We start from the raw sequence: 15,966 nt of genomic DNA on the forward strand, positions 1-15,966 counted from the left end.
CCCAGACTCGATCCTGGTCAATCTGATTTTTACCTTGACTCTTTTCTGGAGTCATGAAAAAATTACTGAGTTAGTCCCTTTAACTTTACCTAGATATCCTTTCGTATGCTTCTCTGATTGTCTGGCGAGTTAGGTTCCTTTCACATTAGCCAAATATCCTTTCTTATGCTTCCCTGATCATCTTCTATTGTTGCAACACTACATGAACAAAGCACTTCCCTCCCAACACTTGGCCACTGAAACTCTTTAAAAGAAATTAGCACTAAGATGGGATGAACTTTGAAGTGGGTTTTATCTGAAAAAAAGGATGGGATTATGAAACAGGTATTGTAGCAGCCATAGTGAAAGTATTAAACTCTGCTCTAAGAGAAACTAGGGGAGAGAGGAATACTAGTTCTTGAAAAGAAAAAAGCCTCTTTGAGAGGGACAAGAAGATAGGAATATCATCATCTGGGGTTTCACAGAATTTACTGGATCAAGTGATGAGATTGTTAAATGGGAGAGAGATCTGTCAAAGTGGCTAAGAAAAGAGATATTCAGACGTAGATGGGAAGATATTATTCGTCTCTTTCGTAGAAATTCATCATGCTCCATTGCCTCGTTATTCTTCTTGTGAGAAGTCCAAAGACTCCAAACGTTGTTACCCACTTTTGATTATATTTAAAGGGAGAGCATTCTCTGTGTGGGAGCGCAGGGGCCACACATGCACATTGGCATCTAGGAGGGCAGAAATTCCGTCTTTCATGGGGGGCGGGTGGACATTGCGCCCCCCACTGTGTCTGGGCATGGCTTGCGCCTCCTCTCCCCACCCCCACAAAGAACATTTTCCCATATTTATATTAAATGTAGTAATCAACAATTCAACATCGTTGCCCCATTGAATTTTATTGGTACTAAATGTATTAGAAAGAATAATAAGAGTGTGTAACAGTTGCTCTAGCCATTTGTTCCTCTATGTTGGAATTTGTTTCGAAAGGATATGAGTGCGTGGTTATTGAATCGGACAATATATAAGAGTGTGATCTCCTATCTACAAAAAGGAATCACAACGGTCTCCTTGTCACTTGAGATCTATCTAGTGCATGGTTATTGAATTAGATAATAAGAATGTGATCTTCTATCTACAAAAAGAAATCACAACTATTTCCTCTTCATTTGAGATCCATCCTGAAGGACATTGGTAATCTTCTTTGTTTTTTGGATACTTGTATCTTCAACTTAATTGTACATAGTTTGGCTGACTCCCTGATAAGGAAAGCTTTATCGGTAACGTGTACGATTATATTTTACCCCCATCCAAGAAAAAAAATAAAAAACAGCAAGGCCCCAACACTTCCCTCATAAAGCTAAAAAAGTCATTTTGGTCAGCAATCAAGAAAACATAAGCCCTTTCAGGCTCTCTTTAGTCTGGATTCTGGAACTGTGGATATTGATGTCTTTTTATACGTTACAAACTGGTATAACAAACGGATCTAGCCTCTAGCCCTCCCTTGAGCTGTTAAACAATCTCTCTCCAAATTCATCTCTAACCGTAAATTGTCACTTACCAAAGCCTCCCGTCCTCCTCACGTCACGTCTTTGTTTATTTCTTCGTCTCTTCCCTTCTGCTTCTTCGTTTTTCAGGAAGAAAAATTAATAAATTAATAAATTAATAAGTTAATATATAATTGCCATCAATAAGAAGACGACGGACGTGAGTGAGCGAGCGAGAGAGAGAGAGAGGTGAGAGATTGGGAGATTTTTGCAGAAGAAGAAGATGGAGGCGAAAGCGAATGGATCGAAGGAAGAGCAATTGCATCAAAGTATCGATGGACCAACAAATCCAATGGTTACGCCTTTACTTACAGATCTTTATCAGTTCACCATGGCTTACGCTTACTGGAAAGCTGGCAAGCATCTAGAACGAGCTGTGTAAGTAAAGCTGCATAATTGAATTCTAAATTTTTGAACGAGTTGTTTATGTATTTGCGTAATTGAATTCCATGTCTATTTCTTAGTAGTCTTTCGTATTAAGTTGTTTGTGATGGAGTAGCAATTCTTCAACCTTTTTTCCTTAGCATGGATTTTAATCCATTGCTTAAGGGGGAAAAAGATTAACTTTTGTTTCAATTTTTTTTTCCACCCTGTATAAGAATTTTTTGTATAAACTTAACAATTTGAGTAGTTATCTATTGGCTAGGTGTTCCTAGAAATACTTTGAGCTTTACCAGGTCCCAACCTATGTTTTGCTTGATCAATAAGAAGAATCTCTATAAGGTCGTTAGTTATCGGGAAATTATCTACTGACATCAAATATGGGCCCTCTGAATAACATTCAGGCAAGATAATGCGAGTGGGAATTCAGCAGCGCACTCTTGCGAAAGCAGATGCATCATTAGCTGTGAATTCTGTTTAATGTTATACCCGAAAAAAAAAATAAAAAAAAATTCTGTTTAATGTCTTCCCCACCTCCCATCCTTTATTCTTCTCCCTGTCTTATCTGTTCAGTTACTTTGGCTGTTCTAGAACGGGTCTAGAAGAACCCCATTTAGATTCCATTTTCATATATTCTACATGATTTCTTTATTGAAAAGGGGTTTGGGGGGGGGGGAGGCATCTCATATGCACAAATGGGTTCTGCATCCAAAGTATATGCTGATATTTACAAAAATCTCCATAGGCTCTCTGTGGTGGAGTATCATACACACGCAAACTGAATGCATATGTATGTACTTTGTACAGATGTCTGTATAATTTTCATCTTCAGTTATGCCCATACTGATGTATATGTTTTTCAGTGAGTCATTGATAAAATTTTGCATTTTTTCCTGTTAAAGAAAGGGGGAAAAAGAAAAAAAGAAATCCACTTCTGCATCTGCCAATGCATGCTTAATTTTATAGGAGCTTAGTTTCATCAAGTACAGGAAAAAATTACATCCTTAGGAACAAGCTACAACAAACCATGAGTACATCATGGTAGACTGGTTATTATATTTGCTTGTAGATAGTTTGATGATCCCTGTATGATTCTTGAGCCCTCCAGCTTATGAAGGGGGTAACATACTAATATACAAAGGGTGCTTTGAAGTCTTGACAACTAAATACTTAAAATTACAAGTTTCTATAGAGTAGACTTGAAAATCAATTTTAATAGAAGTAATTAACTAGATACTGTTCTATCAAAAAAAAATTAACTAGATACTGCAAACAATTCATTTATGAAAAAGTTTAAGAAAAGAAAATCATGTAACATAGGTAGCTTATGAAGGACCATATAGTATGGATTAAAAATCTAGACTTACCTGTCCTCTATGAATGTAGTATTGTGAATAAATGCATACCATAGAAGAAGTGGTGAGAAAAAACATGTATAGCTGAGGACTGGAATCTTGTCTGGCTTTGAATAGAGGGCTGATTGGAAAGTGATTTAATCTTACAGTTCTCTGGATAGCTCTTTCGTTTTCCTAATCGTCGACGTGTTTCAGGTTCGATTTATTCTTCCGGAAGAACCCCTTTGGAGGTGAATATACCGTCTTTGCTGGCCTAGAAGAGTGTATTCGGTTCATTGCCAATTTCAAACTTACAGAGGAGGAGATTTCCTTTCTTCGTTCATCATTGCCTCCTAATTGTGAGGTAAAATATTCTAAAATTGAGTTTGTAATGTTTTTGAATATACGTTGAAGCCAGAAACGAGACATTTATTATTGTCGTATAGGTGGAACAATCAAAGCCTAGTTGAATCTTCTCAACCATTTAGCATTTTGATCGTTATTAAACTTTTATATAGGATTCAACTTATGAAAATACGTGGACACCTTTTTAACTTTTTGATAAGAAATATTTTATTCATAAGAGGAAAAATAAGTATACAAAACAAGGAGCATACGACTACACAAGAAGAGAAAATTTCCTGTGGGATTAGATATTAAAGAGTTCCACCCAAATCAAGAGTTGCTACAATTTTTTTGAATTTTACTTTCTTTCTGTTTCTAGGGTATCTCTGTATTGTACTAGGAAACAAAAAACTTTATGCCATTTCAAAATTGTTTATTGTAACCTCTTTAAATACTACCTTCTTGTTCTTTTCAGTTTTCAGAAGTAATGAAAATATTAGAATTTCCACCACTTCTCCAAGTTTTTTTGTGGGATGAGTGTCCTTCTTACAGTGATGAGACTACATTGTCTCCTTTGGAAAAATTGTAGACTTGAATCAAGTACCAGGTGATAGGAAAGAGATTATTCCTCTTTCTGATGCAGTTCCAAGAAGACGACTGTTCACGTGGTACTATTGTGGTACTGTTCATGTAGACTTGGTGTGGACCCCATGAAGCTAGCTTGTATGGGAGAGATTTGAGCTGCAAAGATCTTTTAGGAGTTACTAATTACTCAATTTTTGGTTTCATGTTGTAGCTATTTTTAGTTTCTATTCTTGTAATAGTCTCTTAGTCATTAAAAATAGTAGCAACTAAGTGTCTCTTTTTATTTTAGTAAGTGTCTAATTTTTGTAAAAGCAAGGGATCTTCTTTCTAGAAGTTCCTAAATATCTTGGCAGCCAAGTAAGCCCACACAATAGAAGGGTTACAAATTTTGTATTGTGACCATTGGTTATTATAAATAAAGAGGAAGGGGCAGCTAGCCCACAGATTTGATGTTTGAGAAAAATATGCTCTATGTGAGTATGTGCACTGTGGTGAATCAGTCACAGCCCTTGTAGTGAAGCAAGTAATAACCAAGGTGGTGAAGCCTTGGAGGGAGGGTGGTGAACCCCAACCACAGGCCATAAGTAGTGATACCTATCATAGTTGTCAAGGCGTCGCGTAGCCGTTGCTTAGATGACCGCTTTGGCATTCAGGCGCCTTGACAACTAGTGTCCCCTTGGTCGCTTAGGCGGGCCATTTTGGTCCCCTTGCATCCAGGCCCCATCTAACACCTTGGTTCGCCTGGACGCTGGGACAACTATGATGCCTATTGGTCATATCCTTTTCTTTTCATTTTCTCCATTCTCTTTTATGTTTTCTTTACTAGCATACATTGTTCCAGCAAGCATTCCAGCCCTCAAACTCTTACCGTGGGCATCCCTAGATGAGTTCTAATCTTTTCCTTTTTTACTATTTATTGACTGTATATAGAGTTCCTCATTATGGAAACAGTATTTTGACTTACCTTTCTCTATTAGGTTTCCTATTATATATCATATGTAGTCTTTCATTCATATCCAATCTCTTGTATTCTGGATCTCAGATCCTTGAGTAGGCACTCTTCATTGTATATTGTATATATATTGCAACCGGCCAAAGAGCCCAATATAGTGAACATCATTCTTTTAATCTCAACATGGTATCCAGAGCGTAAAAAAAAAAAAAAAAGCTCCAACGAGCTCTGCAGTTCCTGCTTCTTCATCTCTTTTTTCTGTTCTCCCTCTCAAGCTGCTGCTGCCACTCCCAATCTCTTGCATCGCCTCTTCAACCTTTCCCTGGTCGGCTGTATCATCATCTCTCCTATCATATATCGATTTCATGTCTACCCCCCACCGTCACCCGCTACCTCCTTGAACATGACAACCATTCCTTCCACCATCACCGCACCATCCCCTTCCACTCCTTCGGCCTATCACCACCTCACCCTTAAACTTACATCCAAAAACTACCTACTTTGGAAAACCCAACTCCTACACTATCTCAAAGGCCATAAACTCTTCGGCTTCGTTTCTGGATCCTACCCATGTCCCTCTGATGGAGATGCATCTGAGCTTTGGCAGCAGCAAGACTCCTTAATAATGAGCCTGTTCTTTGCCTCTATGTCTGAAGATGTTCCTCCTCAAGTTATTGGCAAGGATTCCAGTAAGGAGATCCGGGATTCCCTTTCCAAAACCTTTGGCTCTGCGTCCACAACATGTCTACACTCTCTACATGTCTGCCTTCATGAACTCACTCAAAAATCTGATGAATCGGTCTCTCAACTACTTCAGCGTGCCAAGTCTCTTGCCGATGAACTTGCTGCCGCCGGTTATGCTCCATTCTGAGGATTTCAACACTCATATTTACTGCGCCTTGCGTCCAGATCTGAAGGACATTGTACCCTCTCTCCTTATCCGCCCGGAGACCCCTATGTATGATCAGCTTCACGGCCTGCTCCTCACCATGAATCTCTTCATGTGTCTTCCTCCAGCAAAGTCTCGTCCACTGAGTCGGTGCCTTCTTCTCCTCCTGCGGCCAATACAGTTCAGCATGGTGCATCCAACAACTCTGATATTGGTTTCAATTTGGGTCGTGGAGGCCGTGGCTGTGGTTGTGGTCGTGGTAACCTATGGTGCTCTATTTGTAACAGAACCAACATACTTCCTCTACCTGTTTTTTATCACAATCCATCCCATCCCACCGCCACCCATCCCTACCCGCCATCCCAACCCTATAATCCCTGTTAACCCTACGCACCACCCAACACTCCCACTGCCCATTATGCTCAACCCCATCTCCTACCCTTTCCCCACCTCTCCACTGCCCTTACCTGGTATCCTGACACCGGAGCCACCCACCATGTGACTCCAGATGTCCATTCTCTCTCTCACTATGAAATTTATGCTGGTTTTGATAATCTTCATGTTGGCAATGGTAAGGGACTCCCTATCTCACGAATTTCTCTACAAGAAATCACCAATACCATGTAGCCACAGGGTCTGAACTTCAATCTACAACCAGGAATCAATGAAGGTGACAGCGGGATAGGGGTGTCAAAATTGAGACCGAACTGGATACACTGGCCTGAACCGAACTGAAATGGCCTGGACCAAACTGCGCCGATGTCTTATTAGACAGGTTTTGGATTGGGGGTATTATGGCCCCGAAACCAAACCGAACCACAACAGAAACCAAAAGAACCTGACACCGAAACCAAACTGATCTACCCCGATAAGAAACTGATAACAACCCGAAACCTATTTAAAAACCAGATTTTTCCATAGTTTTGTATAAATATGTATTTTAAACCGAAGCCAAACTGGGCCAAAACTGAAGCCGACCCTGATAACAAACTGATACAAGCCAAAACCGAAACTGAACTTTCCTTATTGGTTTGTGTTGAATTGTATAGTGAATACCATAGGGGTATACATGGAATTTTACTATGTAATTTCCTCCTTTGTTATTTTTACCTTTTCCTCCTCTCTAATGACCCTAGTAGAGTCAATTAGAGTAGGGGTAGCAGTGTAATTTTCCCTTTGAAGCTTTCTTTATAAATAGAAGCTTGGCTGATTTAATTGATCCAACCTATAGGATTGTTCTTCTTTCTTCTAACATGGTATCAGAGCATCTCTGATCTAGGGATTAGAACAGTCCTATTTGCTATCGTTTCTCTCTCCTTCGATCCCCTTCCTCTTCTTGGTTCGAAACCAGCACAAGGGGCAGCATCCATGAGGTGATCATTCGAACATATGCTGCCCTCTATTCACCTCAAATATCTCATGTTTTAGAAGTTCCTCATATTGGTCTCGTTTTAGTAATTTACATGTTCCTTTCATTACTAAACCTCTTCTTTCTGTCCAACGTTTTGCCCATGATAATGGCATTTATTTTGAGTTTTACGCCTCTTATTTTCTTGTCAAGGATCAGGTAACCAGGTTGACTCTTCTTTCCGGGCCGAGTAGCAATGGCCTATATGCACGATCCTCTCCCTCTCCTCCTCCACTTATGCATGTTGCTGAACGTACTTCTCTCCACGATTGGCATCATCGTCTAGGTCATCCACACGAGCATCTTCTCCGATCCATAGTTCAAGTCAATAATTTGTCGTGCTAGTCTACGCGGCTCCCTTCAATTTGTACTTCCTGTCAACTTGGCAAAGCTAGCCGGTTGTCCTTAGGCGTCACTTCTTGTAGTTTGTTCCCTTTAGACTTGATCTTTAGTGATGTTTGGAGACCCTCCCCTAACTCCTCTACTAACGGGCACTGTTTCTTTGTAATTTTTGTGGATGACAAATACAAAGTTAATTTGGTTTTTTCCGTTGCTTCATAAATCTGATGTTTTCATTGTCTTCCATAAATTTGAAGTACTAGTTAAACACCAATTCTCACGTAAAATTAAAGCCTCGTCATATATTGGATTCCACCCAAATATGCTTGCAAGTGAGATAGTTGTCTTTTCAATATTGCTGCATCTTTTAGACCGATTGGGGTGGTGATTATAGGACCCTTCCCTCTGTCTTTGCCACTCTTGGCATTTCTCACAGGGTTTCCTGTCCCCATACCCATGAACAAGAAGGGACTGTTGAGCGGCGTTACCGCCATATCGTAGAAACGGGCCTCTCCCTTCTTTCCCATGTCTTTGTCCCACGCCAGTACTGGAATTTTGCCTTTGACACTGCTGTCTACTTGATTAATTGCATGCCACGGGTTTCTGACAATTCAAGCCCTTTTCAACTAGTCTTTCATAACGTACTTGACTACAAGTTTCTTCGGGTTTTTGGTTGCTTGTGTTTTTCCTATCTCCAGCCCTACAATCGTCATAAGATGGACTATTGCTCCACCCATTTTGCTTCCTAGGGTACAGCCCTTCGCATACTGGCTACCGTTGCTTGGACTTGGCTACCAATCGGACTTATATTACCCACCTTGTCCAGTTTGCTGAATCCTCTTTTCCATTTTCCAAATGCATCCTTGGTTCACCTCCCGTACCCTCTCCCTCACCTTACCAACCTTGGGCCACGTCACCCACTACATTACCTTCTCCACTGAGGCCTCTCCCCCGCTCCATTGAACCAACTTGTTTTACACAGGCTAATAAGCATCCGGAAAGGAAGACTGCCATAACCGGGGAATTCAATGCCCTCATTCGTAATGAGACCTAGAATCTGGTTCCCCCACGTGATGATATGAATTTAGTTGGCTGTAAATGGGTATACTGCATCAAGAGAAAGGCTGATGGTTCCTTAGAGTGCTACAAAGGATGCCTGATTGCCAATGGCTGTCACCAACAGCAGGGTGTTGATTATACAGATACATTCAGTCCAGTCGTCAAACTAACTATCATCCGCACTATTCGTGCTCTTGATGCTGGTTAGGGGTGGCCGATTCGGCAATTGGACGTACATAATGCCTTCCTCCATGGCATTCTTCATGAGAAGGTCTGCATGTCTCAGCCCCTGGCTTTGTCGATAGCAATCATCCCAACCATGTCTGCCGACTGTGTCGCTCTTTATATGGCCTCAAACAGGCTCCACGGGCCTAGTTCAATCGTCTCTCCCAATTTTTATTACAATTTGGATTTCGGGGATCTCAGATTGATCCTTCTCTTTACAAATCTAGTACACAATTGATATATGTTTTAGTTTATGTTGACGATTTATTGGTTACCACTTACCAGCAATTGTTCGGAGCAGGTGACAACGCTTCTTTACCACCTTGCCCTTAAGTTTTCCATCAAGGATTTAGACCCATTGAATTTCTTTCTTGGCATCGAGGTCCTAAGTCATCCCAATGGGATTTTGCTCTCTTAACATCGATATATTGGTGATCTTCTTCACAGGGCTGGCATGGTCAACTGTAAGCCTGTTCGCATGACCATCCATTACCTACAAACCTTCTGTTTCTGTTTCAGAGGGTGCCCTCTTGCCTAACCCTACCAAGTATCGCTCTATTGTTGAGGGTCTTCAATATGTCACTATAACCCGTCCTGATGTCTCCTTTACGGTCAACAGGGTGTGTCAATTTATGCATGGTCCCACGGAGGATCACTGGGTCATGGTGAAGTGCATTCTCCGTTGCTTGAAGTATACATCCCGTCATGGTCTCTTACTTGAGCGCTCTATGAACACCACTTTACAGGCTTTTTCTGATGCAGATTGGGCGGGCAGCAGTTAGTATCGCATTGTATCGGCCGACACGGTGCGATATGATATGATCGATACGTACCGATACTCTCGATATGATTGGTTTAGGGGTTGAAAAAAGGTTTAAAAGTATTGGTACATATTGCATTGTATTGGCCGATATGGTGCGATACATTGTGATACATTGTGTCACGCACATTAAAAGGCACATGTGACTTTAGAATCGTGATTCCAGAAACCAAAAAGCATCAAAAGCACTTGGACAGACAAGTTTTCACCCAAAACTTCAATTTTTTGACATCTTTCAAATTTCATGCTTGGGGCTTTTATTCCTTGCTGAAAAACGAATCAAATCAAGGAAACTAATTGCACCTTGGTTGAATCAGGGAAACAAAATGCAATATTGCTTATTTATATTGGATTTTGCTCCAAAAGTGTATTTCTATGTGTATTTGGACCATTTCCATGTGTATCTGTAGCGTGCAATACGTATCTCCGATGCGATGGCATATGATACGAAACGTCTCTTGAAATCACCCCACCGATACAATACGCGATACCGATACTTTATACCTCGAGTACAGCCACTTCCTCCACAGCCACAAGCCCGCAACCTTCTTTTGAGGACCACGTGTGTGCCTACTTTGAAGCGGGTTCTCCCAACTGATGTATTATGGATGACTACCACAAAGTGAAGTTGGAGCTGAAAGAATGGCCGATACGATCCTCAATTATTCTATGACTGGTTGTGTTGTCCTAGAAGATAATTTTGATTGGTTTAGTTTGACAGAGCCTCAGGAGTTCAACCAAGAGAGGAGAATGCAACGACTTGACGCTACAATCAGTACTTGGGGAGAGAAGAAAGAATTCTAAGCTGAACCTTAGGTGGAGCACATTGAGTTTATAATTCCACGCAAGTTCTTTGAGGAGTGGGGACCAAGCCTTAAGGATTACATTCCTGCCTATTGTGAGCTGCCGGAGTACTTGTATACTTGTATGGGATGAACTTGAATGTCCATCATACACAGTTGATTCCTCAACTTGCTAAAACTCAAGGTCAAGTTTTTTCAAGCCGGGGAGAGCTGATGTAGTTCAAGGAAGAAGACTGTTCACGTGGTACTGTTCATGTGTACTTGATGTGGGCCCCATGAAGCCAGCTTGCGTAGGGGAGATTTGGAGCTGCAAAGATCTTTTAGGAGTTACTAATTACTTAGTTTCTATTTTCATGTTATAGCTACTGTTAAGTTCTGTTCTTGTAATGGGTTAGTCGTTAAAAGTAGTAGCAACTAAGAGTCTCTTTTTGTATTATTAAGTTTCTAATTTTTGTAATACAAGGGATCTTCTTTCAAGAAGTTCCTAAATATCTTGGCAGCCAAGTAACCCCAGACAATAGAAGGGTTACAAATTTTGTATTGTGGCCCTTGGTTATTATAAATAAAGAGGAAGGGGCAGCTAGTCCACAGATTTGATGGTTGAGAAAAATATGCTCTATGTGAGTATGTGCACTGTGGTGAATCAGTCATAGCCCTTGTGGTGAAGCAAGTGGCAACCAAGGTGGTGAAGCCCAACCGCAGGTCATAGGTGGTGAAGCCCAACCGCAGGTCATAGGTGGTGATTCCTATTGGTCATATCCTTTTCTTTCATTTTCTCCATTCTTTTTATGTTTTCGTTACTGTCATACACTTTCCAGCAATTATTCCAGCGCTCAAAACTCTTACCGTGGGCGTCCTAGATGAGTTCTAATCTTTTTCTTTGTTCTTATTTGACTTCCCAACACTGTTATGAATTCTTTCGTATTCTGTCAGTTTTTTCCAGCACTGTTATATCCTGTTGGACAGCAACCTAGTTAGACTTCAGCCGATGGGTTCTAAGAATCTGTCCATCAGTTTGGGCTGATATTAAACTATGTTACTCTCCTCCATCCCTATTCCATTTTACATAAATCTTGTGTTCATCAGATGGCTGGTTAGTGAGATATATCAGTTCTCTATTTACTATTTTGCTGTTTTCGTGACTCACTAACTTCTGTCCATGTCAGTTTCTCATCGTCCAACCGTTAACTTTCTATATTTTTAAGCCCAAGGCACCTTAGGATTTCTTTTCCTTTTTTCCTCCCACGCCAATTTAACTGAAAAAGTTCCAGATGGAGTCAAGCTCCAAATGCATCTATCCTCCATATCCCATCTTGGAATTTTAATAGACCTCTCAGCATTGCAAATGTTATTCAATAAAGTCTATGACACTCTTGGGAATTGCCGCTGGAAATCTGAAAATGAAATCCGAAACCTTAGCTTCAAGGCTATGAAAAAAATTAGCATCAATATCCAAGGCCTCCTCAATGGTATAGCTACCTAGCCACCTATCCTTCCAAAATATATTAGTTCTTTACAACTTGGGCACATGTTGTCATTCATTTCTCATATGGATAAGATCAAACTCATTTCCTATGTAATACAGAAGTCTTTATTCGCTAATGTCTAGCCTTGTATTCTCACGTTAAATGATAGTAGCAAACTGTGCTATGAGATGCACTTTCTCTGAAATCAAATTTGTGATTTCTACTTTTAATTTGTTGTTAACCATCTCTATTTGTTGTTTCACTATAGGATGGATTTTTCAATTATCTTAGGGGACTTGACTGTTCTGATGTTGAAGTGTACGCTATTCCTGAGGGATCAGTTGTTTTCCCAAAGATACCCTTACTGAGAGTTGGGGGACCCATTGCTGTAAGTACTATCAGAGGGAAATTGTACTATTTATTGTTGATTATAATTAATGACAAAAGGCATTGTGTTTACCATGTAAATCAGCATTGAACATTATTTAATCATAATGTTTCAATGAAATACATTATGATTTGGGTTCCATTAATTATGCTGAATGTTTTCCTTGAAATGTTTCAGGTGGTTCAGCTTCTGGAAACCCCTTTTGTGAACCTTGTCAATTATGCTTCATTAGTTGCTACAAATGCTGCAAGACATCGATTTGTTGCTGGAAAGTCCAAAATGCTACTTGAGTTTGGGCTTCGTCGGGCACAGGTTGCTAACCTCCATTTTCTTTGATCTAAAGTGCTTCCCTGACTTTATCTGGAAAATTTCATTTCTTTCACATGTAGGGGCCTGATGGTGGAATAAGTGCTTCAAAGTATTGCTATATGGGTGGCTTCGACGCAACAAGGTTATTTCAGTCAAGACATTGATTTTTGTTTATTGGACACTTGGAACTGTGTTTTTTGCTATTGTTGTTAACAGTTTTAAGTAAACTCTTTTGACTCAGTACTTTCTTTTGGGTGCTTACTCATTCATGGTGTATAAGAATGGTAATTGCAAATGCAAGGGAGGAAGTTATGTTGCATTTATGATTGAATACGGCTTCCTCCTTAATTATGTTTCTTTTTTGGTAGTGTATTAGTGATTGGAGGCTATCTGCATTTGGTGTTATAAATTCAAGTCTCTTTCCTCCCCTCTTTCTCTTGATGGTTTCTCTTATCACCCAAGTCCAAACACCTTATAGACTTTCGACAAGATGTGCAGACGAGTTTAGTGAGTATGATTATAATTTAGATGAAAGACAAAGTTTTAGTGAAACCGTTTTGGCGTAAATGAAGTAAATGGATTTATTATTTTTTGAACTACATGAAATCAACCAATAAAACAGTTGCATGCATGTACCAGATTTGAGGTGCAATGTGGGTGGGGCCAATCCAATTTGCCCCATCTGGATTGATTTTCCAGCCTAATCCTTTACAGTAGCAATTCCTGAAGTATGTATCATTCCCAGATATTATAATATCATCAACGTACACAATCAAGACAATCACCTTCGACCCTTGTCGGTGAACAAACACAAAATGATCTGAATAGCACTGCGAGAAACAACAAGTGACAACAGAACTGAACTTGTCAAACCAGACACGAGGTGACTGTTTTAAACCATAGATAGCCTTCTGTAACCTGCACACCCGAGCAGAATTTTCCCCTGAGCAACATACCCAGGAGGTTGCTCCATATACACCTACTTTAAGATCGCCGTAGAGAAAAGGTATTTTTAATATCCATCTGATAAAGAGCCCAATCTAAATTTGACGGAAAGAGAAATAAGTACACGAACATAATTTAACCCTGCTACAACAACAACAACCATAACCTTATCCCAACTAAATGGGATTGGCTACATGGATCCAATAGAGGCTATGACAGTAAGAGAAATAAGAGAAGTAAAAAGAAGTAAAAGAAAGAAGAATAGGAAATAAGTAAAGGAAAAAGTCAAAGCATTAATCAAAACAGCATCCTAGGAACATTCCCCTACAAAGGGTCGGCTACACGGGTCCTTGTCCTCCAAACAACTCTAACTACGTTCATACTAGGATCGAGCCCTACCACAGGCATATCCTTTCTTATCACTTCTCCAATAGTCATCTTAGGCATGCCCCCTACCTCTTTTAGCTCCGTCAAATTAAACCTGGTCACTCCTCCTTACTGGTGCATCCATAGGTCTCCGTTGGACATGACCATACCATCTCAAGCGGCTCTCACGAAGCATGTCCTGGATTGGTGCAACTCCCAAATCGGTTATAATACAATCATTCCTTACTTTATCTCTCTTGGTCTTACCACACATCCTCCTCAACATCCTCATCTCGGCTACATTCATCTTATCTATATTACTCTTCTTAACTGCCCAACATTTTGCTCCATAAGTCATGGCTGGTCTTATAACTGTCCTGTAGAATTTCCCCTTAAGCTTTGTTATGGTTATGGTGCTGTCGTGGGTCCACGTAGGATCTCGTGATTAGCGCCAGGCGCTAATCACGAGATTCCTTATAGTCCCAAGGTCTTTTTCGTCTTTTCTCTAACCCTATACACATGTATATGTATTCTTTTGGCTGTCTCTATTGAATGGATTGATAGTTACGGCTGCAACACTTTCTTCTCTTCTCTTCTTCTTCTTCCTCTTCTATTTTCTGATTTTCTCAACTATCATGGTATCAAAGCAGAGATTCTAGGCCTGGTACAAATCTGCGCAAGCCCTCTCTTCCCCTTTTCTTCCATTTTCTTTCTTTTCCTTCTCTGCGATATCTGGTAACACTACCAGAGGCTCTCGGTTTTAGCAAGGGGGGGTGATTTTCACCCCTGCGATTATTTTTGGGTATTGGTTGATTGGTGTTTGGAAGTGTATGATGTAAATCTGCTATTTTATAATTAAAAGCAGATTCTGGTGTGTTTGCGATGGTGTTTGTGGTTGTTTGAGTGCTGTATTGGTGGACTGATGAGTTTGGGAGACTCGATTTATGGTGGAGCAGCAGTTTTTGAAGCCGTGAGTGATGTATTTGGATGTGATTGATGGCAGTACCTATTGGAGCAGCAGTTGGTGAAATTGTGGGTGTTTTTTGGTGATTCGATTGGTGGTATCATCTATTGGAGGTGTGTTTGGGATTTCTTGATCTCTAAAATTTATTGTGAAGTCAACATGGGTGATGAAGATAAAAGTAGTGCAGTGGTTACAGAGGTAGTTTCCTCATCTTCCAATTGGATCATAGAGAAGAAGCTTGAAGGCATTGCATATTTTCAGCAATGGAGGAAAATTGTGAAACTTGTTTTGACTGGGTGAAATCAGCAACTACACTTGACAGGACCCAAACCAGCAAATGATACAACTTGGGAGACGGTCGATGCCCGAATTCTTGGACAGATGTTAAACTCGATGGAGAATCATGTTGTGGATTTGGTCACTCATATTGACACTGTGAAAGATTTATGGGACTACTTGGAAGTTCTTTATTCAGGCCAAAATAATTTATTAAGGATTTATGAGTTGTCACAGGAGTTTTACAGGACTGAGAGAAAGGGGCGTTCTATCACCCAATATTTCGCTGATTTTAAGCGATTGTATGAAGAATTAAATGCTCTTCTTCCTATCTCTTCGGATGTGAAACAGATGCAAATCCAAAGAGAACAGTTGGCTGTTATGGGCTTTTTGGGAGGACTCGGGCAGGAGTATGAATCTGTCCGATCACAAATTCTTGGAAGTGAACACATAGCTTCTCTCACGGATACATTTGCTTGTGTTCTTCGAGTATCTCATGAGAACTCTCGTGACTCCACACCAGCAGTTGATAATTCAGCATTGGTTTCCCAAAATACAGCTAGTGGGGGTGGTCATGGA

The 15,966-nt window shown here is 40.3% G+C and overlaps 1 protein-coding gene across 1 annotated transcript in view; it reads left to right on the forward strand.

Moving 5' to 3' along the window:
* The first annotated feature begins 1,698 nt into the window (after positions 1-1,698).
* LOC122661708 (nicotinate phosphoribosyltransferase 2-like) overlaps positions 1,699-15,966 on the forward strand; it is an 81,847-nt gene continuing 67,579 nt past the window's right edge. The window contains exons 1-5 of the mRNA XM_043857207.1: positions 1,699-1,911; positions 3,465-3,612; positions 12,408-12,527; positions 12,705-12,839; positions 12,917-12,978. Coding sequence (XP_043713142.1) covers positions 1,757-1,911; positions 3,465-3,612; positions 12,408-12,527; positions 12,705-12,839; positions 12,917-12,978 — 620 coding nt within the window. The 5' untranslated portion in view covers positions 1,699-1,756. The remainder of the gene's footprint in view (positions 1,912-3,464; positions 3,613-12,407; positions 12,528-12,704; positions 12,840-12,916; positions 12,979-15,966) is intronic.

The sequence above is a fragment of the Telopea speciosissima genome, chromosome 5 (genome assembly GCF_018873765.1).
Source record: "Telopea speciosissima isolate NSW1024214 ecotype Mountain lineage chromosome 5, Tspe_v1, whole genome shotgun sequence".
NCBI lineage: Eukaryota > Viridiplantae > Streptophyta > Magnoliopsida > Proteales > Proteaceae > Telopea > Telopea speciosissima.